At 45.8% G+C, this 23,926-nt stretch overlaps 5 protein-coding genes and 1 pseudogene across 8 annotated transcripts; 5 read left to right on the top strand and 1 right to left on the bottom strand.

The window, feature by feature from the left end:
• Positions 1 to 1,025: 1,025 nt before the first annotated feature.
• Positions 1,026 to 8,081, top strand: LOC100831729 (F-box protein At5g07610). 4 transcript variants are annotated; one of them, XR_002963108.1, is made up of 6 exons: positions 1,026 to 1,077; positions 1,499 to 1,596; positions 1,707 to 2,924; positions 4,143 to 4,926; positions 5,837 to 6,280; positions 7,521 to 8,081. XR_002963108.1 is itself a non-coding variant. In XM_014898955.2 (3 exons), the coding sequence occupies exon 3, from the start codon at positions 1,750 to 1,752 to the stop codon at positions 2,917 to 2,919; it is 1,170 nt and encodes a 389-aa protein (XP_014754441.1). In that variant the 5' UTR covers positions 1,026 to 1,077; positions 1,499 to 1,596; positions 1,707 to 1,749; the 3' UTR covers positions 2,920 to 5,543. The 4 variants fall into 4 exon arrangements, 1 of the variants encoding a protein (XP_014754441.1); XR_002963109.1 differs by lacking the exons at positions 5,837 to 6,280; positions 7,521 to 8,081 and adding an exon at positions 5,225 to 5,554 and having other exon boundaries at positions 1,707 to 4,926; XR_001406101.2 differs by lacking the exons at positions 5,837 to 6,280; positions 7,521 to 8,081 and adding an exon at positions 5,225 to 5,554 and having other exon boundaries at positions 1,707 to 4,989.
• Positions 6,163 to 8,105, top strand: LOC100831428 (annotated as a pseudogene).
• Positions 8,106 to 10,213: 2,108 nt separating this feature from the next.
• LOC100831123 (autophagy-related protein 18a) lies at positions 10,214 to 14,432 on the top strand. The gene is made up of 4 exons (XM_003567389.4): positions 10,214 to 11,236; positions 12,954 to 13,155; positions 13,934 to 14,060; positions 14,144 to 14,432. Exons 1-4 carry the CDS (start codon positions 10,316 to 10,318, stop codon positions 14,232 to 14,234), a joined length of 1,341 nt encoding a protein of 446 aa, XP_003567437.1. The 5' UTR covers positions 10,214 to 10,315; the 3' UTR covers positions 14,235 to 14,432.
• Positions 14,433 to 15,951: 1,519 nt separating this feature from the next.
• LOC100830816 (glutathione S-transferase 3) lies at positions 15,952 to 17,438 on the bottom strand. Its single transcript, XM_003567388.4, has 3 exons — positions 17,040 to 17,438; positions 16,850 to 16,898; positions 15,952 to 16,589 (listed from the first exon to the last, which is right to left on the bottom strand). Exons 1-3 carry the CDS (start codon positions 17,196 to 17,198, stop codon positions 16,123 to 16,125), a joined length of 675 nt encoding a protein of 224 aa, XP_003567436.2. The 5' UTR covers positions 17,199 to 17,438; the 3' UTR covers positions 15,952 to 16,122.
• Positions 17,439 to 18,524: 1,086 nt separating this feature from the next.
• LOC100843141 (glutathione S-transferase 3) lies at positions 18,525 to 20,105 on the top strand. The gene is made up of 3 exons (XM_003564969.4): positions 18,525 to 18,788; positions 18,899 to 18,947; positions 19,429 to 20,105. Exons 1-3 carry the CDS (start codon positions 18,633 to 18,635, stop codon positions 19,887 to 19,889), a joined length of 666 nt encoding a protein of 221 aa, XP_003565017.1. The 5' UTR covers positions 18,525 to 18,632; the 3' UTR covers positions 19,890 to 20,105.
• A 254-nt stretch (positions 20,106 to 20,359) lies between these two features.
• On the top strand, positions 20,360 to 21,763 carry LOC100842836 (glutathione S-transferase 3). Its single transcript, XM_003564968.4, has 3 exons — positions 20,360 to 20,775; positions 20,878 to 20,926; positions 21,012 to 21,763. Exons 1-3 carry the CDS (start codon positions 20,620 to 20,622, stop codon positions 21,467 to 21,469), a joined length of 663 nt encoding a protein of 220 aa, XP_003565016.1. The 5' UTR covers positions 20,360 to 20,619; the 3' UTR covers positions 21,470 to 21,763.
• The last annotated feature ends 2,163 nt before the right edge of the window (positions 21,764 to 23,926 follow it).

Here is a 23,926-nt window from a genome sequence, read left to right as displayed (position 1 = left end):
CAGCATGTTGTGTTCGGGGGGCAGCCAGAACTACTTAAAATGACATTTATGTTCTTGCCATGATAAATGGTGGAAGGTTCCTTTTAGATGTCAAAAGATGTCTACCTTGTATTGTAAATCTGAAGTTGCTTTGATATTGGAACAGTGCTGACTGACTGACTGGTCTTGATAATGCATCATGCCAACTTGAGATAAGGAGGTGTAAACAATGTCTCAGCCAAATACAAGGTTAGCAGAGCTGCAGCTGACTTGTGCTTTGGTTATAAGCAAGTCTTGGACTCCTGGATACACTCCCTTTGCAGTTCAGAAATCAAATGATAGTACCACTACCGTGCCAGCTCTTGTTTTCAAAAGTTTGTCTAGGGTGTCATCATTTCTGCTGAAGCAGGTGATATGGTCCTGTAAATAGAGTTTGAGAGTTTGATTGGAACCTTTGAGTAGTGGAGTAATTCTCTGTGTCTGATTTTATCAATTTCTGTCGGTATTCCTTTGTGTCTGACGTTCATATGGATCTCCTTGGTACAGCAACATTATGGCTTTAATCTTGGGAAGATGTTTGTCCTAGAACGATGCTAGTGCGGTCCTCTCGAAAGAAAATATGTTACGGTGAGGGCCAAATCCAAATGGGCCAAGTATGTCTGGTTTCTCTATTGGCAGTACACTGCTCAGTCGCGCAAAGAAGCTTGCCTCGCACGGGAAGTACACTGCTCAGTCTCTCTCTCCGTCGACCGGGCCGGCCGTCTCCCCGCCAGCGGCAGCGCTCCCTCCGCCTCTGCCCTGCCTCAATCTCCATTCCCGACCCCAGCCCCACCACCGGCTAAATCCCCACCCCGTCGCCCCGCTTGCTGGGAACCCGCCAAGCCTTCGCAGGACCGCCGGCGCGCCAACCCTCCGCCTCTGCCTGCCCCCAATCTCCATTCCCGCCTCTACCTCCTCCACCGGCCAACGGCCCCGCCCCGTCGCTCTCCTGGCCGCCTCCGTCTCGTGCTCATGAACTATTATTGCTCAGGGGATTCAGCTTGAGGATTTGGTGGGCAGCAGCAGGAACCAGTACCGACACAGGCAGGAAGTACCGAGGTATTTGTGATTGTTGTGTGTTGATTGTTCAGTGGAGGAGATTTTGGATAGATTTAGGATCACTTTTCACTAGAATTTCTGATTGCTGTAATCCGGATCAGAGCACATATGATTCTGGAGTTCATTGTCATTTAAGGCTAACAGATGTCACATAGTTATTGGTTTGGTTGTCAAAATTATGTATGGATTTCTGAACTAAACTGATTTTAGTAGCTTCAAAGAACTTACTGTATTGTGCATATTAGTCTTCTTACTTTTTTCAGTTATGTTAATCCTATTCTACATGACAGATAGTGTTGCAGTTTTTTTTGCTTCATATTACTTATGTTTCCTTGGTTATCTTAATCTTTCTATGCAAGAGAGGTAGCTTTTCATATATATACTTTTTTTTTTATTCTTGCATCATATGATTCCTTTGTAGGTTAAGCGCGCCATAAGCCAGCCTTTGGAATCTGGTGTTCTGCTCTGATCTCAAGTTCCAGCACGATTCTGGCATTGTGCTCGAACTGAATAAATAAGGTATACCAGTCTCTTTTCTTTTCTTTTGTGGCAGGAATGTAATGACTTCGTGCACTAATAATTATTGTGAATTGGGTTCTCTAATCTTTCTTCTCCGTCCTCATCTGCAGGTTGGTCGCTCTTTTGCCTACACGGCACTAGGCTCCTGGCTCCATGGAGAGGGCCTTGATGGGCGACCCGTTGTCCAAGCTCACTGACGACGTCCTCGTGGACATCATATCGCGTGTGTCGTACAAGTCGACCTGCTGCTGCCAGTGCGTCGCCAGGCGTTGGCGCAATCTCATCTCCCACCCTGATCACCGCACGAAGCTACACCAGCCGACCCTGGCCGGCTTCTTCTTCGAATCCTACAACAGTACATACGACTACCCCAAGATGGCCCAGTATGAGATGGGTCATTATTACACTAGAGTCTCAAACGATGGCTGGCCTCACTACCACCCATCCCTCTCATTTCTGCCCAAATGCAAGAGCCTTGACATCTTAGACTGCTGCAATGGCCTCCTCCTCTGCCGCTGCTGGAAGCCAACTTATCCCAAGACATTGGATTACGTGGTGTGCAATCCCGCTACTGAGAAATGGATGATAGTGCCGGCCACCAACTGGTCTAGCCAGGTGGAGGTCGCCCGCTTAGGGTTCGACCAAGCCGCCTCCTCCCACTTCCATGTGTTTGAGTTCATAACTGATAGTGTTTGGGGCCACAAAAGGGGCCATCACGATGGAAACATCAAAGCGGTGGGTATCTACTCTTCTAAGACTAAAGGTTGGAGTCACACGGTCACAGGTTGGGGCAATGGAACTAGGATATCTAGTGATTCAAAAAGCGTCTTCTTCAGTGGAATGTTGCATGTGACTACCAATTATTTGGTACTAGCCGTTGACGTGGAGGGAAATAACTGGAAGATAATTCATCTTCCTATGCCACCATGCACTGATAATGCTACTCCGAAAGATATCTTTCCAACACAGGGACAATTGTATTTTGCTAACAATGGTGCTTCCAATGGTTTTGAACTATGGGTTCTTGAAAACTATGACAGTGAACATTGGACCTTGAAGGCTAAGGCCAGCTATTTGGAAATGTTCGGGACAAATCATTCCTATTATGATTGTGGTTACAGTGTTATCTCAGTCCGTCCGGAAGAAAATGTGTTTTTCATAGTTTGTGGGAACAAGGCGTCAGTAGTATCATATAAGATGGATTCCTTGAACCGGAATGTCATAGATGACATTGTATGGTCCAAGACGCCTTATATTCCATACGTCCCCTTGTTCTCAGACTCAGAGTCATTGGCTGATGAGCATCAAGTCTTACTTCAGTAGTGCAGGTACACAATTTTTTTAAATTTCTGATGGTATTGTAGTTTGGTCTTCAATATGAGTAACTTTGGCAGACCTTCATGAAGTTGTGACGGTTCTGCCCGGTCATTCATGTACCCAACTTTATATATGCTTTTAGCTATTGCAGTTAACTTAGTAAATATGCCCATGTATGTGTACTTGTCTATTTGCATGGCCGCTGACAGTCATGCAAATAGACACATTAATCATGATTAAAAACACATTAATCTACATAATAAACACATTAATCATGGTTAAAAACACGACCATAGTGTTATTTGCATGGCCGCTGACAGTCATGCAAATACCCTAGAACTTAACCATGAATAACACTATGGTCGTGTTTTTAACCATGATTAATGTGTTTATTATGTAGATCTGGGTCTCTGCTTAATTCTCTTTGCAAAAATTTATCTGTGTTGTGGTTCTGGATTAAATTTTTGCAACCTGTATAAATCTTAAGTTGGTTGCTCTTGTTATGTCAGTGCATGCTTAACTCATAACGAGTTGCTTAATTACCTGCTTTTATATCAGAACAGTGTTGGTTATTCATGGAAAAGTGTCTGCTCGTTTTACCATATAGCTACTCCATTTTTATCTTTCTTTTGAGCAGTAGAGCTTTCTTGCGCAGTACATGGAGTTGTAGTACCCTAGAACTTAACCATGGAGTTGTAATATCCTACAACTTACGCATGGATACTATGATCGTTTTTTTAAACATGATTAATGTGTTTAATATCTAGGTTTGGATCTCTGCTTATTTCTCTTTGGAAACAGTTCACCTGTATTGCAATTCTTAGATTCAAACTTCAGTGTATACCTTGAACTTTCTTTCTGTCTTTGGAGAAGTTTACATCCCCTTCTTTTGCTTTGTCGTGCTACAGAATGTTTCTATCCTATTTCTTTTATATATTTGATTGGAGCTTTTGTTATTTATCCTATCAATGAAATACAGTTTTGGGAGTTTAAACTGGATATGTGTTGTTTCTAGTTTTTCTTATTACATGATTCATTTATTCCAGTATCAGATGTTCACAATTGGTAGTGAATGATGGCTTCCCCTTGAAGGAGATGTCTACCTTGTATTGTAAATCTCAGGCTGTTTACTTGCTTTTATAATGGACTAGTGATGATCAATTAATCATGGATAAAATGTTTGATGGTTTCACATTTTAGCTATTTGCTTTTGCTTTTGTTTGCTGTAGATTTATTTCTATGTACTGCTCTATGCTATCAATGTGAGCAGACAGAGCAGCAGTCCAGATTGCAAGTCATCCAAGGAAGTTGTCAAACAGTAGCTCGTTCAAGACAATTTGTTCAAGATCAAATATCGCAGGACACTAAAGGTTACTTTCTAGTTATTAATCTCTAGCTAGGAAGGCATTGTTGGCGCAAACACTATCCCATGCCCAATGAGTGGGTTAATGTTCGCCACGCACTACAGCATTCTTTTTGTTGGGCCGGCCTTGCTTCCACGAGCTCCCGTGCTGCCTTATCTTCTTGTTCCTCTCTTCTCATGTATCCACTTCTGCAGTTCTCTCGTCTTGTTTTCCCCCGATTCCACGGTGGAGTATTTTACCGTCTTCCTTGAGGGGCCTTAGGGTTTTGTTCATTCGCATTCGGATTCAATCGATTTTGGTATGTATTCTTCTAATCCCTTGTTTCTATCCACATGTTGCTGCTGCCAGGTTTGCGATTTTTCTCTCTTGTGTTCTACTTGCTCCTATCTAACCGTCATGTGCAAAGGTTTGGATCATTCCATTGTATTCTTTGGTGCTATCCTATTGTTTGTTACATTCCTTCAATTGTTTATCTGGCATGCAACTTCTACTTCTTCCATGAATTATTTGCTTTCTTTCCCGTTCTTGCTAATGGCAGAGCAAATGTCAGCAACTTTATCCATCCTCATGGAATAACTCAATTTTGTTCTTTGTTTTCTTTCCCATTCCTGCTGATGTGCAATCTCTTCGTGAGAAGCTTCTTTGCCAGGTAATAACAGGCAGACACAATGCTCTTCAGATTCCAATAGTGAAGAATTTTGTCAACAAGCATGTATGTTTCCGACCAGAACATTCCAAATGTTTTAACTCTTTTTTTAGGGAGAAATGTTTAGCAATGACATTCCTTTTTTTTTATTAGAGGCTCCTCACCTTATTCGCCCACAAGTAGCACAACTTTTCAAAATTGTATGATTGCAGATTTTCTTCTAGAAAACAACTTCTACATTTTTTCCTTGTTATTGAGAACAGTAATTATGAATTATTTAAATGCTTTTGTTCCTATGCAGTGTAGAACCAATTAATTCTGTTATTTTGGATCAAGCACTATCATTTTGCATCGAAGTTCACGAGCTACTGCACTTTGGAAGAAGCAGCTAACCAACTAGAAATTTGTCCTGATCGGAAAAAAAAATACTACTCCCTCCGATTCTAAATTGTTGTCAAAATATTATATGTATCTAGACGCTTTTCAAGAATAGATACATTCATATTTGGGCAAATTTGAGTCAAGAATTTAGTATAAGAGGGAGTACAAGATTGTCCTGCTTTGTACTGTACTAATGCAACAATGTGTCGCTACCATCTATTGGAAAATTTTCACTTCAATTTTTTCCCCTCTCGATTCTGTCGATGTTTTTTTTTCTTGTTTTAGTTATGAACTAGTGTTGCTGGACTATCTTGAACCAAAAAATTCCAACAAAAGATGTCTTAAATTTTGATAAATTTGAATGTATCTATACATGACTTAGTGTATAGATGCATTCAAATTTAGTTAAAGTTGAGACATCTTTTATTGGACGGAGGAATTAGCAACTAATAAATTGATCGAAAGGATATAGTTTCTCCCAGAAAAATGAAAATTTGCACAGAACAGAAAATGTACGTTTTGGTTCTTTCAGTGGCAGCACGGAGAACTCAGGATAACAGGGACACAGGGTGGAATCGAGAACAGAACCAGAAAAAGAAAGAAAAGAAAAACAAATTCTGAGGTGCCACCGTGCCAGGCCACATAATATGGGCCTTGTTTACATGGGCCAATCATTGCGGGCAGATCGCACAGTATGGGCGAGAGATCCCTACCCCACGGAATAAGCGTGGAGTGCTGACATTTCCACTGGAGGCCGTCTGAAGATGGGTCAGAATGCTGACTCCCGGTCTGGCCCAGTAGGCTCCGGTCGGTCCAGCACAGAACAGAGAGTGAGAGAGGGCAGAGACTGCACGCTACGCTTTGCTCGCTCGCTCCTAGCCGCCGCCGGCGCTGCGCAGGTTGATTTCCTTGGCGGTTGTCGAGCGCCGCTCCCTCCGGGCGGAGGAGATCTCTTCCCCGACGAACATTCTCCCAGGTCAGCAGCTTCAATCCCAGCTTAGGTACCTTTCTCGATCTGTGCATATTTCTCGTTGTCTTGCAAAAATCTAAAACCCTAGAGAGTTAGCTTGATTGTCATTCAATTACGGCCCTAGCTTCCAATTCCTGGCTCCCCCACTGCGGGCACGACGCGATTTGGTAGATCCTCTCTCCGGTCGCTGACGGGATGAATCTCTCCGTCCCGGTCTGCAGGTTGGTTGCCCCCACGGACCACGGTGATGGCAGAGGGCTCCGTGGGGAGGGCCTTCATGGGCGACCCGACGGCCAAGCTCACCGACGACGTCCTTGTCGAGATCATCTCGCGCGTGCCGTACAAGTCGACCTGCTCCTGCAAGTGCGTCTCCAGGCGCTGGCGCGACATCATCTCCCACCCCGAACATCGCAAGAAGCTGCCCCAGACCCTTGCCGGCTTCTTCTATGAAGCCCGCATCTCAAGCACCGAGAAGGCTCGCTATTTCATCAACGTCTCGGGCGAAGGCGACCCGCTTATCGATGCGTCACTGTCGTTCCTGCCCGAATACGAGAGCCTTGATATCTTGGACTGCTGCAACGGCCTCCTGCTCTGCCGCTGCTGGAAGCCGACTGATCCCGAGACATTGGATTACGTGGTGTGTAATCCCGCCACTGAGAAATGGGTGGTCGTGCCTAGCACCGAATGGTCCAGTGAGGTGGAGGTCGCTCGCCTGGGGTTTGACCCGGCTGTCTCTTCCCACTTCCATGTGTTTGAGTTCATAGATGAAGTTGCCTGGGGTGTAGAGACGCTAAGCTATTACGATCCACACATCGAAGCATTAGCGATTTACTCGTCCAAGGCAGGAGTTTGGACGCATCGGAGAGTTTTGGAAGATGAAGATCCATTGGTGGAAGATGAAGATCCATTGGTGGAAGGTGAAGATCCGTTGGTGGAAGATGAAGATCCATTGGTGGAAGATGAAAATCCACTGGTGGAAGATGAAGATCCATTGGTGGAACATGAAGATCCATGGGCCGAACATGAAGAGCCATGGGTGGAACATGAAGATCCGGTAGAGCATGAAGATCCATTGGTGATACCCAAGAATTCAAAAGGCGTTTTTTTAAATGGGATCCTGCATTTGGCTGCCTGTTTTGAATTGGTAGTAGCTGTTGACGTGGAAGGAAAGAATTGGCAGTTCATTAGTATTCCTGATCAATCGTACTTTGATGATGTTCCTGTTAGTGATATTTTTCTATCACAGGGACGACTGCATTTTGCAGAGGGTGCTGCTGGTTCGCTTGGTGAGGAATTGTCAGTCTGGGTTCTTTAAGGACTGCAATACTAAAGAATGGAGCTTGAAGCACAAGGTCACCAACTTGCAGCTCTTCGGATCAGAATATTCGTCGTTTAGACATGATTATAGTGTCATCGCCTTCCATCCCGAACGCGGTATGATTTTCATGGTCTGTGGGAGCGAGAACGTACTAATGTCGTATGAAATGGGTTCCAAGAAGCTATGTTTTATACATGAGTTTGGATGCGACTGTTACCTTAAGTTGGATGAGAGGACACCTTACTTTCCATATATTCCTTTGTTCTCAGAGTCATTGGCAGATGAGAACTAAATGTCTTCTCAAATGTCATTACCTTTATGAAGTCAGATAGTTACCTGACTTTACGCATCTAGATGTTGCAGTTAACTTAGTCACGCTGCTTGCTTTTGTGTACTTGATATATATTCATGGTTGTCATAGCCCAAGCAGTTGTAAGTATTAACACCCTTGTATTTAACAATCGAGAATATGATTGTTTTGTTGAACCATGATCAATGTCTTTTGTATTTAAATTTTGGTCTCTGCTTAGTGCTTATTTCCCTCTCTGAGAATAATTCGAATGTCCTGTAACTTTTGGATTCAAATTTTATGTGCTGACTTTTTTTCCCTAACATCTGGAGAATTTTAGTCCTGGACATGAATCTCCTTCTTTTGATCTGTCATGGGTCGATGTTTGGATCCCATTTCTTTTAGCAATATGTCATGGAAGTTTTTGCTTTTCTCTCGTCAGTTATCAGTTATGAAATGACTTATTTGTTATTTTGTACTTAGATACTGTCGTTAAGGATATATAGTTTTCGCAGTTTGAACTTTATTTATAGCATTGCGTGATAACTCTAAAAAAATTACTCCGTATGTGAATGATGGGTTCCATGTTCCACCTGAAGCAGGCGACTTTGATAGCAGATGCCTTTGCTGTTGAGTTTAAATTCCGAAAGAGAGCTATCACAACCTTGGAACATGTGGAGACAATATTGAAGTGTTAAAAGACCAGTGTTCTTCTTCTTACACCAATCAACAGTTCTGTCATTGGATTATCCTGTTATATTTCTTTAGTGCCTAACTTAGTTCTGCTGTAATTTACACTCATGGACTTCACTTCAGGTTTGAGTAAGCTGGCCTGTTGTGTAAAATGTGTTGTTCACCTGAACAGCCAAACCTACTGAAAAATGACATTTTTGCTCTTGTGTTTATAATAAATGGTGCAAGTTGGCTTTCAGATGTCATCAAGAAGACTTCTACCCTTTTTTTAGCTCCAATCTCTAAGTGCTTGCCTGCTTGTACATTGGAGCTGTGCTGAATCTGGTTACCTAGTAATGGACAGATGTTTGATCCCTTCACCTTTCAGCTATTTGCTTGTGTCCACTGTTGATTTATTTTTATCTGTTTCTGCGTGTCACCAATTACACGTTTGCAGTGATGCAGACAGCAAGCCTACAACTTGAGACAAGGAAGTTGTCAAATAACGGCTCATTCCAAGACCTTCATCCAAGATCAAATCTTCCAGCGAACACACCAAATCAGGTCATTTTCTTGTTCTTAATCTGTAGCCAGGAAGTCAAGATCCTGTTGGGATGTCCTAGAATGCCCGAGCCTGGTGTTGCATCGCATTGGAGCTAGCAAACAGAAGTTGCTGGCCGTTATGAGATGAATTGGGCTGATTCGTCAGCGGCTTCCAAAGTTCTGCACTGCTAAAAATACCTATGCCGTTGCTCGGGAGGGGTCGTTAGAGCAGAATCCTCTGTACCTGAAGCTATCAGCTCACCTTTGTTTTAAGTGACATCTATGTAAACTTCCACTAAGAGATGTTTATGACGTGCCCGTGTGTCGATCGACCACGACACCCCATCACACTATCCGCTCTCTGTCGGCCACAGATATCGTTGATATTTGCTAATTGCAACTGGACTGTCTAGGAGTACAGAGGCATGGTTCAGCAATACAGGGCCATCATCCTCCATCGCTAATTTAAACGGAACTAAACTCCTCTCTGAAGTCTGTACAGGTGTCAAAGCCACCTGATGCCATATAAAAATTGGATCGCGAAGAAGAGTACTCCTACGTACCGACGGATGCATGATAATGTTAACTAAAGGAAAGTCAATGGCCTGCTAAACCGGACTAGCATAATAATACCCATACATTACACGGTCTAAAAAATACGACGGGTTCCTAAAGAGGATGTGTGGTCTTAGATCAGTATCTATATATGCTCTGAAGACTATTTTGCGTGTAAATTTGTGTTTGCGCTTACAGTCGGGTCGGTCAGCGTTCCGGGTACGGTCTTTCACACTTGTTCCATTGCAACACGACAACAGCAGGCTTTCGGTCGTCGTTTCAACTTTCAACTTGTTCCCGGTGAGACGTGTTGCAAGTATTGCTCCTGTACGTATCGAGGGGCAGCCCGGACGCCACGAAAGGTTAATTAAGATGCCTTCCCGGCCAAGCCACGCTAACCCGACCGGAGCCAGCCGATCCTATTTCTGCCGCCGCCGCCGCCGCCGCCGGGGCAGTCCGGCTCAGACGCCCTGATGGCACAGCGGTAAATAACCCCTAACCGCGGCCCCTGGTTAGCAAAGCACCTAGGAGTAGTACAGTGCTCGTTTGTAACTAGAGTACGTCATCTTCTTTATTCCTAACCCGCCGCAACCTCCTGCTCCGAGTTATCGTGCAGCCCCCAACTCTCTCTTCTCTCTCTCTGCCCCCACCTTCTCTCGTCCCCATGGCGACACCAAACCCTAGCTCCTTCCTCGACGACCCGCTGCCTCCCGAGCCTGCGGTGCGAGAGCCCAAGGTGCGAGAGCCGGAAGTGCGGGACCCGGAGCCGCTGGAGCCGGAGTCGCCCCTCCCCGCCGCCTCAATCGAGCCAACCCCCTCCGGCGAGGACGACAGCGACGACTCCTCTTCCGTCTCCTCCGTCACGTCTACCCCCGCCGCGGCGGCGGGCGCCGGCGAGGGGGGCGGGATCGAGCGGCCTTTCCCCGCGGCCAAGGACCTGCTCCACATCTCCTTCAACCAGGACTACGGCTGCTTCGCGGCGGGGACCAAGACCGGCTTCCGCATCTACAACTGCGACCCGTTCCGCGAGATCTTCCGCCGCGACCTCGGGGGCGAGGACGACGCCGGCGGCCAGGGCGGGGGCATCGGCGTCGTCGAGATGCTCTTCCGGTGCAACATCCTCGCGCTCGTCGGCGGTGGGAACGCCCCGCACTACCCGCCCAACAAGGTGATGATCTGGGACGACCACCAGAGCCGCTGCATCGGGGAGCTCTCCTTCAAGTCCCCCGTGCGCGGCGTCCGCCTCCGCCGCGACCGCATCGTCGTCGTCCTGGAGAGCAAGATCTTCGTCTACAACTTTGCGGACCTTAAGCTCGTGCACCAGATCGAGACGGCGCCCAACCCCAAGGGCCTCTGCGCAGTGTCGCAGCAGCCAGGGTCGATTGTGCTTGTTTGCCCTGGCGCGCAGAAGGGGCAGGTGAGGGTGGAGCATTATGGTGCGAGGAAGACAAAGTTTATCAATGCGCACACTTCCCGTGTTGCGTGCTTCGCGTTGTCACAGGATGGGAGGCTCATTGCAACTGCTAGCACCAAGGGGACACTTGTCAGGATCTTCAATGCCGCTGAGGGCAATCTTCTGCAGGAAGTAAGTTCTCTTAACATACATTCAGATGATAAATGACGGCAATGTTAGGTTTGGCTGCTGCAATCAGATTTTGAGTTAAATGCTGATGGAAAACCTTTCTAAGCAACTTTAGGAAGACAACAATTTAGGATTGGATTGGAGGGAGTACTAGTCTATGTGAAAACTATGCTCAAAATCTTTGTTTTGCACTGATGCCAGTAGTACCATATGAAATAAGTGCTAGAATGATAATTGTAGGCTTAGCCTTATTTCTCTTGTCTTAGATGGCAATCATACAGTTTGGTCAAAAAAGGGCCTTTCAACTGAACATAAGGTGCTAGTAACTTTGCTGACGCGGAATTGCTGCATTTCGATTAATCAGTTACAAGCATCTAAAAGTTGATGAGATTTCATTGAGTGATTACTTGTACTCCCTCTGTCCGGAAATAAGTGACTAAAATTCTTTCAGAGGGAAGCTCCCCAAACCAAGTTTTCTTAATTTTGCAGCTCCCAGTTTAGAACGATTTGCATGTACAATCTGATTGAAGTTTGTACAGCATTAGTACTTCACCATTTTGTATGCACTGGAACTTATAGAATAGAATATTGTAGTTATGTAACAGGGTGTGTCCTAAAAAGTAGCCAAATGCTTTCTGCACCCTTTTTTATCTACAAGAACAGAAGTTTAGGACTCACACACCTTTGTAGGATCATTTATTTTGGGTAGTCAGGTTGGTTTTTTCATGATATTTATTAGTATTGGTTGCTTAAACTATCAGTCGCCAGTGATGTTCTGTTTTGTTCTTTAAATAGTGTTCACGTAAAAGTATTGGTTGCCGTCCCATTTGGAATAATCTAATATGGAATAAATGGAAAACTGTTCACGTAAAAGATCTTTGTGAACATCCCTATATGTTGAACAACCTGTTCCATCATAAATAAAGGCAGTACTCTTGCTATTGTACTTTTCAAGAGTCATCACCCTGTATCCTTACAGTGCTTTCCAGATTTATGCCATGCCTATTTAACTACTATCTGTAAACTAACATACCAGGAAAAGATATGGCCCTATAATTAAGTGTACAGCATCGAGCTGGCAGTGTGGTGCCAACTATTTGCTGAGTGAAGTAAATACATGTCACAACGATGAATCCTTGAAAGTTCTCTTGGAAGGGAATATTAATAAGTTAACATCATCTGAAGTGTTGTGTCGTGATCCTTCTTTGGTGGTCAATCATGGTCCGTACCCTGTACCTAGCAGCTGTCCTACACCATTTGGTTTGCTTTGCTTGTAATCATCTACCCTCATTAATACTGAGAACCGGAAGATACTGAATAAGCAAATCTAGTACATAACAAATAGTGTTGAGCTTGGAGGCTCTGTATTCCTCCAGTGACCTATAATTTCCATAAGAATTGGAGAAGTCAAGGGAGTATGGAGATCACTTAAATAAGTACTTAAATATTCAAAGCAGGTCCAACAGATAACTGAGTACTATGTGATTTCCCTTGTCATTAAACATTTTGATATAAAAAAATGTATTATGGAACTTTGTATAGTTATACCTATGATGCTCTGACGTGTCACACAGAATTGGTAATGCCGCGACAAACTATGAATGCACATGTCAGTTTGCTAACAGTTAATCAGTAGCAAGCTTACGTTGAATGAGGTTTTCCTTATCATTTGGCTGCTGGGGACAGAGCAATTGATTTTGTCTGCTTTCTTCTGTTGCAGGTTAGGAGAGGTGCCGACAGAGCAGAAATATATAGCTTGGCTTTCTCAAATAACTTACAGTACTTGGCTGTATCCAGTGATAAAGGAACAATTCATGTGTTCAATTTGAAGATAAATGTGGGTTTGACCACAAATGATATGCCTCTGCCAGCTCCAGACCCTGATGTTCCCCATATGAGTCCATCATTTTCTTTTATTAAGGGTAAGTTCCCAATACCTTCAGATATTTGGTTGCATGCTTCTCCTTGATTGAAAATATCAAGAGTCCCTTGATTTAGTGATGTAGTTTACTGTGGTTACATGTAAGCCTGAAATTTTTCATTTTCAGAACTTAGAAGCTACAAACTATCTTTGATTTTAACCTAAAAGGATGAAAGTTCTCCCTTAAATTAATTTGGATCAAATTATGTATCAATCTTATTTACGCTGGGAACTTCTTTTTTATTTTGTCTATGTAGAAGAATAAAAACCACTTCTTTTGCTTGAGTTTCTCCATTACCATAAGCTAATATTTTTTCAGTTTGATCTGTGGTTTTTCACTACTTAAGGGTACTAAAAGCACATTTTGGTCACCTGTTTTTCTTTAAGTGTGTCATTTTTTACAAGGCTTATCGATTCCCACCCGGCAATTTAGAAAGGCTCTTTTCTCAGTTTGTAGATCTTTCAGAGCTTTTTAGATCCCACATACAAGGGTTTGGATTTGCTAAAACAAAGTCCAAAGTTAAAAGTGGAAAAGAACTGTCTTGCTGTTGTTCTCTAGGCCAATTTTTCAGTTAGGTTTGGCATATATGAATGTTGTTCTGTAGGCTCCAATCTCCATGATATATAGTGTGATCCTTTCTTATGTTTTGGCCAAGTTATTTATTTACATGTATGGGAATTCATTCTCCTGCTGGAAGCTTAAAGTTGAAACAGACAACTGCATGAGGGTGTTACCTAAAATATTTCGTTCCTAAGCATATTTACTTCATTGCTGACAGGCGTACTGCCTAAGTACTTCCACTCCGAGTGGTCTGTTGCTCAATTCAGGCTCCATGAGGGTGAGCAATACATAGTTGCATTTGGCCATGAAAAGAATACTGTGGCTGTTGTTGGTATGGATGGAAGGTATGGATATGAAACTGAACGTTGGTTCCTGTCTTGCTCGGTTTTGGATATGGATCTCAATACCGCTTTTTCGTGACTTGCAGCTTCTACCGATGCCAGTTTGACCCAGTCAATGGAGGAGAAATGCAGCAGCTTGAGTGCCACAATTTCCTAAAACCATCGGATCAACTGTAGCAAATCTGAGCACTATCTATTTATCTACCTTGTACCATGGTTGTACAGTATCTCTGTTGCTCGACTGAGGGTTAAGCAGATGCTAATATTATTTGTAAATATGTCTCGGTCACGATTCCATGAATATGTTCTGTGGAGGGTTTAGAAGAATGAAGCCTCGCGTGCAGATGAACATAATAGAATGCATTTTTATTTTTTCCTCCAGTGTTAGATTAGCAATGGTTTGGCAAGTCCTGTTTTACCACTTAGTGATCTTAGCATGAGTCATTCTGTGACAGGTCTGAATAATTTACCAGTGCTCGACGTTTTGGGCGTGCTGCGGCCAAGTAGGATCAGCTGTCTTGGCAGAATCATTTCAATGTTGCGTATGATGACTGCTCATGTGTGTCTCCGTCGTCCGTATTCGCGGTGTGGAAGCGCGAGTCTTGACTGATTCGTTCGAGCTCAGTACGTACGTTGCCGTCGAGAGAGACGGATCCGAGACCACGGAGATAGGTTACCGTACGTGCGAGGGAGGAGAGGCAATGAAGTGGAGAGCTTTATATGCCGATGTCGCCCAACGTCAAGAGTGACCCTATCGGTCGTCTCAAGGATGCATGCCTTTCGTTCGCCTTGTTCCATCTTGTGGTCCGGCGATACTTTGGCTACAATTGTCCTGAATCTAAGCTAGACAAGACTCGTGATCTTGTTCTTCATGGGTTGTTGCGAACGGAACAAGACTACAGAAGAGCATTCCAGGTGATCGAAGTAGTAGAGCTAGAGCTGGCTTTCCTCCACGACTTCTTCTTCACCGGGCAAATTGGTACGGCGCTGTGCCCTTTCAATCGCCACCACACTTGGCATTATAGGACATGGTCTCTTAGTGTTCTAGGCCATGTTTCTATCTTGGACGATCTCTTGGTCGAAGCCAGCACGCTAGACGTCGTGGTCACCAAGATAGTGTTGTGTGTACTTTCAGTATATGGACTGCTGCGGATATGGTTTTACTGTGCTTCTGACTGGGCAGCGGTATCCTTGGTCTGTAAGCACGTAAAGAGTCCGTCAAGGCAAGGAGATGCCCGTGCTGAGAAGCGTCTCTCCCTTTTAGGAAGACCTCACAGATTGCTTCGCTATTGGCGCGACCACATTGGTCAGTACTCTGTCATTGGTTCCTTTAGTCGTTACAACAAGTGGAGGGACAGGCTGCAGCAACGCTTATTAGAGCCCTTTGGCTTCGGGAGAAGAAAAGAAGGGAAGCCTGTAGAGCTATCAATGGAGATGAAGAGAGCAGTCGCACATAGTATCAAACACTCCATCATCGGTCATCTGTCGCATGGAGCCTCCTCGTTGCTGAGGCACGGCATGAGTGATGAACTAAGCTGGGCATGTCATCTAACCGACGAGTTCACACTCACTCACAGCCTACCGGTGGTATGGCACATTGCGACCAGCTACTGCGAGATCTCCGAAACAGTCAGCCCGGATGAAAATGGTGTGCATCCGAACCAAGCTGTTACCACTAGCTTGTCCAACTATTGCGCATACTTGGTCGCTTTTGTCCCGACGTTTCTTCCAGCCAGCCAGTAGAGACACAGCGTATTGCGTATTCTTTGTGCCTTTTGAAACTCTGTTATCTGCTCTATGTTGATGACGGTGTGCTTGTTGATTTGTTGCAGGACGACGACTATTTGTTGTGCTTTTTGGAACTCTGTTATCTGTTGTATGCTTGTAAGAAAAGTGACAGTACAACTTCCTTCGTCCCAAATTAATTGACGTGGATTTGTATAAGAAATTCACTACCATAATCACGGTAAAAGAAGCATCGCGATTTTACTCCATTCCCGTAGGCTCATAACAACCGGATCAACCCACAACAGAAGCCGGCAGCAGTCACCGGCCCCAAACCAAATCAAACCAAGCGGCCGCCGGGCGGGAAGGGGATGGCGGCGGCGGTCTTGACCCAGGCGGGCCGGGCCGAGATCTCATCCCACCAGGCCTTCACGCGCGGCCTGGAGTCCACGAGCCCCGCCTGGGCCGTCTTGCAGAGCGAGAACAGGTAGCACATGTGGTTGGCGTCGGCGAGCGTGAACTGCTCCCCGGCGAGGTACTTGTTCCCGTCCTTCCCCAGGTGGGCTTCGTAGACGTCCAGCACCTTGGCCAGGTCGGCGCTGTGCTTGTCCACGACGGCCTGGTCGGGCGCCAGGCCCAGCATGGGCTTGATGAGGAGCTCGTACACCACGGGCTGGGCCGCCGGGTAGAAGTGCTTCGACTCCACCTCCAGCCACACCTCCATCTTCGCCGACGGCGCCGCCGGGAGAAGGTCCGTCCCCGACGTCCTGTACTTCTCGGCGATGTACCTGTTGATGGCCCGGGACTCTGCAAACGCAACATTCAGACTTCAGAGTGTATAGATAGTGAATTTTACTGAATTCAGAGTGTAAACTGAGAAGACATCTCTATCCAGATCTGGGTGCAGTTGATGGATGGAGTCATGTCATGGAGATCGATCGCGCTTGGGAACTTGAACATGCTAGGATTAGGAACAACTTAACACGTTGACGTTCTTGGCGCGAAGGAACTCAAGCAAACAAAAGTACAACAAACAGAGAAATTAGGAAGGAGAGCACCGCACGTACCGTAAAGAACCTCGTCCCCGTCCTGCAGCGCGGGGATCTGCCCAAAAGGCTGCAGGCAAAGAAGGAAGGAAACCACCGGAGCAAGGGAAACTCAAATTAGCAGAATATACAGATCGATCGTCACCAAAATTAAGCGAATTATAAGCAGGGGAAAGGGACACAATCGATGAAGAGCAAAGTAGCTAGGTACGTTGAGGGCGAGGAAGTCGGGGTGCTTGTGGGCGCCGGTGAGGAGGCTGACTTGGACGATCTCGAAGTCGATCCCCTTCTCGTTCAGCACCGTGGCCACCCGCAGCACGTTCTGCGACAGGGCCATCCCGTGCAGCTTCATCGCCGGCGGCGCCGCCATGATCTCCTCTCCTCTCTGAGCTTTTCCTAGTATCTTCTGTTGCCTAGGACGTGTGGTGCTGCTCTCTGCCTCTCGTCTGTCTCAGCCTAGTCCGGCCTATATCAGTTCTCAAGTCGCACGCAGCGGCTTTGATCTTGAGTGAGTCAGGCTAGCCGGCCTCGTGCTTTCATACACAGGAGTGCTGACGAATAGGGATCAGGCCCGGTTAAGCGGCGGCCACGGCCACCCATAATATCGGCACATGTCATGGAGTAGGTGACTGACTAGTCTTCAACCATCAACCAAAGAAGAAAAGGGAGTTCGATGACTAGTCATAGATAGACTCATAGTCACATCGCAGCTGCATTTTCGGCTTGGAGTTGAGACTACGGGGTATTTAATCCTGCCTTTAATCCTGACCATCCATTGATTGGAGTATCACAGAGTAGCTTTCGCTAGCCATCTAAACAAGTTTATGATCGGAAGATGGATTTTTTGTTTAGCCATAGTTAGCTGGTGGCGCCATGTCATGTAAAAACCATCTTTACAGTGCAAATTCCGTGAAGACCATCTTAAAAGGTTAAAAAAAATCCTTGAGTTTTAAAACTTGTATTCTGCAATACATGTTCTCTTAGAAAATACGGTTACTGTATGTTTGTCCTTGCTGCGCGCTATAAGTATTTCACGGTTTCTACGTGAATACATATGCAGGGAGATGAATGCAACCAGAAGGAAAGGTAACTCTTGGTATGCAGAAACTGCACAGAGCGATGGATCAATATGTATCTGAAATTCAAGGAGGATCGTAGATGTTGCGGAACAGTGGAAGGACAGAAGATTACAGGGGCAACAACGCAGTGCTTGCCGCCGGTGATCTATATATCCTTCCCCGTTTTCAGGGCTCGGGCAGTGGTCAAGTCAGTCGTTTCCTATCACGAGGAGAGGAACTCCAGATTTCTTTTTCTACGTGTTTGTGGCTAAGCTGCGTCCACGCCGGTTGACAATTTTGAACTACGCAATGGTTAGGCTGCTGTGTCATTAGGGCGGGCCACGCAATGCGTCGCTGGTGCTTAATTTGCCCTGGATTGGATCGATTGATTTCTTTCCCGTGCCGTACCAAATACGTGTAACATGTTTCCTTTTGTGGAATCTAATCCCTGCATGGAGCTAGGAGGGACCGTGTCAGATGGAAGAATGGGCAACCGGCCACCAGGGACAGCTACGTACTAGTACCCACCTACCACCACGGCCAGGGCAGCACGGGAAAGAAATCGCCATCAAGGCCTTCCAACAAAGCCACTTGTGACGTGGAAGCGCGATCGACTTTCAGTGTGCAGCGTGTGCGCTCGATATATAGCCCAGACGCCGCTGTCTGTCCGAGGGAGAAGAGAGACATCCAAGCGAGACAGAGGCACGAAGAAGGAAGGAAAGAAGCTCGTGAGTTTTAGAGAAGAGATGGCGGCGCCGGCGATTAAGCTGTACGGGCTGGCGCTGTCGCCGAACGTGGTGCGGGCGGCGGCGGTGCTCAACGAGAAGGGGCTCGACTTCGAGATCGTCCCCGTCGACCTCACCACCGGCGCCCACAAGCAACCCGACTTCCTCGCCCTCAACGTAAGACAGCAATTTCTTTCTGCTTTGACTCATTTGGGTGGTCTAGCCTTGGCTAATTTTTCCTCACTCCATTTGTCTGTCCATGGTGGTTTCCTTCTTGTTGCTTGCAGCCTTTTGGGCAGATCCCCGCGCTGACGGACGGAGACGAGGTTCTCTACGGTAATACTACTACTCCTGCTCATCATTCATTAGTGTTCTGTTCTGTTCTTCTTAGTCGCCCTTAAAAGTTTCTGCCAAGAAAGTCGTACGTGGTGTTCTTAATCTGTAATTGCAAGATCTCTGTACTCTCAGCGTGACTTGTAATTTCCACAAGTCTATACAGACCAATTTCTTGTTCTTCTCTCTGCTGGCTTCTGCTACTTCGTCAGTGCTCCCTTCTTAATTTCTCTTTTTATTTAGTGAGTTCCTTCACGCAATTCCCAGATCTGATGGACATATCTCAGTTCTCTCTGTTGTTCCTAGTGGAATTTCATCTGTAAAAAAAGACGGGAGTTTTGTCAATGCATGCAAGAATCTAAGGAACAGATCTTGTACTAATTAACTAGAGTAGTAATCTAACCCTTCTTGCTCTGTAGACTGTAGTACAACTGAAGAACAAGTTTACTGACCCCAAAACGCACGCGCTACAAATGTGCTGCAGAGTCCCGGGCCATCAACCGCTACATCGCGGAGAAGTACAGGGCCACCGGAACGGACCTTCTCCCACCGGCGTCGGCGTCGGCGAAGCTGGAGGTGTGGCTGGAAGTGGAGTCGCACCACTTCTACCCGGCAGTCTCGCCGCTGGTGTTCCAGCTGCTCATCAAGCCCATGCTGGGCGGCGCGCCGGACGCGGCCGCCGTGGAGAAGCACGCGGGCGAGCTGGCCCGGGTGCTGGACGTCTACGAGGCCCACCTGGCGAAGCCCGGCAACAGGTTCCTCGCCGGGGAACAGTTCACGCTCGCCGACGCCAACCACATGTCGTATCTGTTCATGCTGGGGAAGACGGCCCAGGCGGGGCTGGTGGAGTCCAGGCCCCGGGTCAAGGCCTGGTGGGACGAGATCTCGGCCCGGCCCGCTTGGGCCAAGACCGTCGCTGCCATCCCCTTCCCTCCCGCCGCCTGATCTGATTGGGTTCGTAATAATAGAAGCTCGATGCTTTGAGCCGAGTGAATTCGCGGTGTTGTTTTTATTACACAAGGAGCTAGAGTTTCAGTTTCTGGATCAGTACTAATAATTTGTTGGGACTTGTCAGTTGTGTCGCGGTTGGACGAGTTGTACGAGTGTTCAATTGTGTGCTTGTTTTTGTTTGAACCACAGAATGCGTTTGATATGTCGAAATTGTATGATGCTGCTGCATCGACGCAGACGCAGGCAGAGCTTACAGGTTTACTGTCACGTTGGCGTCATCTACAAACCAATCAGTTGATCAATCAAGCCGAGCGGCATTTTTTTTAGAGTATCAGGAGGCCAGAGGCCCCCCGTTTCCATTACTGAATAATGAAACCAGCGTACAGGAGATCAAAGTAAAACAAAGGTTCAACAAATTGAGACTGCTACGGGAAGCATATAAGAACAAAAGATGACAGAGCAAAAGTTTTCACCGCGTCTTCGGAGGTCGCAGGAGCAGCGGCTTTGCAGCGGCTCAGGATAAGCCGAGCGGCATTGCTAGTGTTAGGTGGGGGAATGTGTTGACTTGATGCCCACCTACCGCGGCTGCTCGACAGACGGCATTGTTAATTTGGCTTGCTTCACAGATCGCAGAGCTAACAGCCATCGCAGATCCTGCTAGCTACAGTATCAGTCAATCGATCTTGGCCTCTTGGGAGAAGAAGAAAAAGGGAAGCTAATAACCATGGCGGCGGCGGAGGGGGTGAGCCGGAAGCTGTTCGGGTACGCGCTGTCGTCCAATTCGGTGCGGATCGCGGCGCTGCTGAACGAGAAGGGGCTCGACTACGACCTCGTCGCCGTCGACCTCGACAACAAGACCCCCGAGTTCCTCGCCATCAGCGTACGTAATATACTTATTAGCCTGATGAAATCGTTCAATCAGATCAAGTTTGCTGCCTCACTCACTCGCTCGGTTCATCTGTTAATTCCCCTGCCTGCACAGCCCTTCGGCCAGATCCCGGCGTTCCAGGACGGAGACGACACCCTCTTCGGTACGCAGCCAAAACAATCCAGACATACTAACTGATCAACTGAACGAATTGAACTCAATTTTCCTCGGATTTTGGGGGATCGCAGAGTCCCGGGCGATAAGCAGGCACATCGCGACCAAGTACAGGACCTCGGGCCCGGACCTGCTCCCGACGCCGTCGGCGAAGCTGGAGGTGTGGCTGGAGGTGGAGTCGCAGCACTTCTACCCGGCCGTGGCGGACCTGGTGTACGAGCTCCGCGTCAGGCCGAGGCTGCCGGGCGGCGGCGGCGCGCCGGAGCCCGGCAAGGTGGGCGAGCTCGCACGCAAGGTGGCCGCCGTGCTCGACATCTACGACGCCCACCTTGCTGACAACAAGTACCTTGCTGGTGACCAGTTCACGCTGGCCGACGTGAACCACATGGCGCAGCTGTTCGTGATGAGCCTGACGCCCAGGGCGGCGGAGCTCGTCGCGGCCAGGGAGCACGTGAAGGCGTGGTGGGACGAGATCTCTGCCAGGCCCGCGTGGAAGAAGACCGTCGCCGCTCTCCCGCTCCCGCCGGCTTGAATTGACCGAGGCCTAAGTGCCGGCGGCGACTACTCCGTCGATCGTGCCTTTGTTACTAGCTGCGGAATAAAATTCGGATGGTCTGTGTGCAGAGCAACTGAATCTGGAGTTCAGAAGGATGTTCAATCCGTGGTGTTTTAGGAGTACAGAACAAAAACAGAATATGGACATCTGTTGTGCTGATGCCGACACACTGTTGTGCTAAGGAAATGTGTGCTGCGTCCTGCGTGGGAACTATTTTCTGAACACACTTCATTGAAAACTAGAAAAACAAATTGATTGAACAACTTCTCACTCTAATTTGTTATATCCTTTTTAATACTCTATCCGTCCGGGTTTATAAAGCCCGCACAAAATTTGATGCCCTTTGTCCAAAAATTACATTAGCACTAGATATTCTCTCAAACAAGCAGGATCAGCAGGATTGCTATAGATCAAGAGGCAAAACGATTGCCCCGATGGTCTTAATGTTATAGTGGATCAAATGAATTTTATCGTGCCATCTTATCCAACAAGAGTCATAAACATGCCAAAGATATGTTGTGTCCCCATGCAATAGTCAACTCTCTGCTAGTAGGTTCCAGGGTCAACTCACACATTCATGGGTTGCAGCGTCGATGTGAGCCAGTCTGTCAGCAACTGAGAAGTGCCAGATCCTCCGATGAATATCGAAGCAAAACGTGTCGTGAAATGAATGAATGAGAATGAATCTGTGTGTTTTCCATTGAATGATGATCATATATATACAAGAGGAAGGGACACCAATACATGCATTGATGTCTCAAGTTTTGGCACTCGCGTATCAGTTTTGGGAAAATTGGGACGCGAACGGTTACAAGGTTAACTGCCTAATTAACTATTAGTTAACTAATAACTAATCCTAACTGATCATAACTAATAATTCTTGACAAAAGGAAAGCAATTTATCCCCCCTTAATCCAACAGGTAAACTTCTATTTTATTCATCTTTGCTTAGATTCCCAATAGTCCACCGACAAGAACCAAATGCACAGTAAAATTGTGTCCAATATGTGTCAAAGGAACGATCATCAAAGGTCATGGTCTCAATCATGACTACAAAACAAACCCAATACCAAAAGTACATTTTGTCCAAATATTCGGAAGATTGATACTGTTCAACGGTGTAACGAAACATACTGGGCTGAATAACTAGCAATAATACGATACTCCCTCCGAGTCATATTAGTTGTCTCAAATTTGCCCAAATATGAATGTATCTATACAAAAAAAAGCGTCTAGATACATGTAGTATTTCGACAACTAATATCGATCGGAGGAAGTACATGTATTTCCAAATGTTCGTAAATAGCACATGATAAGTTTCAGTGTTTATGTTTTATGGAATCAGAATATAACAAAAATGCACTGCACCAACCATGAAATAATCAAAATGTTTAAACAAGGAAAATTTGTATGGGGACAAATTTAAGAAAAACAAACAAATGATTGAATACAAAATTTCATTACCACGTGGCACCTCTGCCAGGTTAGGAACTCACATTTGCGAGTTGTTCTACACAAGCAACTTTCATATATGACCAATTAAGGAAGCAAGCACAATATAAGGTTATCTATGATGCGGTTTTCAGATACTGACATGTGCCGTAACTGATACAAGGTTGCCAGGAAGTGAGCAATACAAAACGACGTGTACAAATGTATCTAAGAAGTGACAAATACTTTAGCGTAAACAAAAGGCAAGCATACAAAAATTAAATCAGCAACCACCCTGTCATCTGGTGCATGGTCCAAATTGAAATAGTAACAGCCTTATTATTATACAGAAAAGAAATGTATACAAATGCAAGCATAAAAACTGAGAGTTTCAGAACACAAATTAAACGAACAAGAAATGGTATTCGAGTAGTTCAGATTAGCACAATCCTTTAGCTGCAACAGTTAAAATATGGATATGGTTCCTGGAAGCAACATGCAATATATTATGTCACTCCCTAGTCTCTACAGGAGTAATCGAGCCGAATCATCCATTGCAGCATCTAAAACAGATAGCTGAAAACGGTGACTTGCTTCGGGCATGACAACTAAACAGAATGCCAAGAGGCCAAATCAGGTGAGGCTAAATAAGCAGAAAAGTCATAACAACCAGAATATAACAAAAATGCACTGGACCAACGCCTATTACTAGATCACTATTTCGACCCATATAATATAAATTGTACTCCCTCCGTTTCTAAATAATTGTCACTGTTTTAGTACAAACTTGCACTGAAACCCTAAACCTTGTACTAAAACAGCAACAAGTATTTAGAAACGGAAGGAGTATGTCTAAAAAGTATACCATTAACAAATATAACATTTCAAGTTTCTAATGATATAATTTTTGTGATATAAAACTCATGTTACATAAGTTCAATGGACGATCTAGGGACATGCGTAGGGCCTTTGTACCAAAACGGAGGTAGTAAAAACATCTAA

The sequence above is a fragment of the Brachypodium distachyon genome, chromosome 2, assembly GCF_000005505.3.
Source record: "Brachypodium distachyon strain Bd21 chromosome 2, Brachypodium_distachyon_v3.0, whole genome shotgun sequence".
Lineage (NCBI taxonomy): Eukaryota > Viridiplantae > Streptophyta > Magnoliopsida > Poales > Poaceae > Brachypodium > Brachypodium distachyon.
The sequence above is the reverse complement of the archived record's forward strand: the minus strand, read 5'-3'. Positions and strand labels throughout refer to the sequence as shown.

Excerpts from the sequence above, each read along its gene's own strand:
- LOC100843141 (XM_003564969.4), top strand. The coding sequence starts at position 18,633 with ATGGCGGCGCCGGCGATTAAGCTGTACGGGCTGGCGCTGTCGCCGAAC. Across the intron at positions 18,789-18,898 it reads CCGACTTCCTCGCCCTCAAC|CCTTTTGGGCAGATCCCCGC; the intron begins GTAAGACAGCAA and ends TGTTGCTTGCAG. Across the intron at positions 18,948-19,428 it reads CGGAGACGAGGTTCTCTACG|AGTCCCGGGCCATCAACCGC; the intron begins GTAATACTACTA and ends AATGTGCTGCAG.
- LOC100830816 (XM_003567388.4), bottom strand. The coding sequence starts at position 17,198 with ATGGCGGCGCCGCCGGCGATGAAGCTGCACGGGATGGCCCTGTCGCAG. Across the intron at positions 16,899-17,039 it reads CCGACTTCCTCGCCCTCAAC|CCTTTTGGGCAGATCCCCGC; the intron begins GTACCTAGCTAC and ends CTTTGCCTGCAG. Across the intron at positions 16,590-16,849 it reads CGGGGACGAGGTTCTTTACG|AGTCCCGGGCCATCAACAGG; the intron begins GTACGTGCGGTG and ends TTGCGTTTGCAG.
- LOC100842836 (XM_003564968.4), top strand. The coding sequence starts at position 20,620 with ATGGCGGCGGCGGAGGGGGTGAGCCGGAAGCTGTTCGGGTACGCGCTG. Across the intron at positions 20,776-20,877 it reads CCGAGTTCCTCGCCATCAGC|CCCTTCGGCCAGATCCCGGC; the intron begins GTACGTAATATA and ends CTGCCTGCACAG. Across the intron at positions 20,927-21,011 it reads CGGAGACGACACCCTCTTCG|AGTCCCGGGCGATAAGCAGG; the intron begins GTACGCAGCCAA and ends GGGGGATCGCAG.
- LOC100831729 (XM_014898955.2), top strand. The coding sequence starts at position 1,750 with ATGGAGAGGGCCTTGATGGGCGACCCGTTGTCCAAGCTCACTGACGAC.
- LOC100831123 (XM_003567389.4), top strand. The coding sequence starts at position 10,316 with ATGGCGACACCAAACCCTAGCTCCTTCCTCGACGACCCGCTGCCTCCC. Across the intron at positions 13,156-13,933 it reads ATCATTTTCTTTTATTAAGG|GCGTACTGCCTAAGTACTTC; the intron begins GTAAGTTCCCAA and ends CATTGCTGACAG. Across the intron at positions 14,061-14,143 it reads GTTGTTGGTATGGATGGAAG|CTTCTACCGATGCCAGTTTG; the intron begins GTATGGATATGA and ends CGTGACTTGCAG.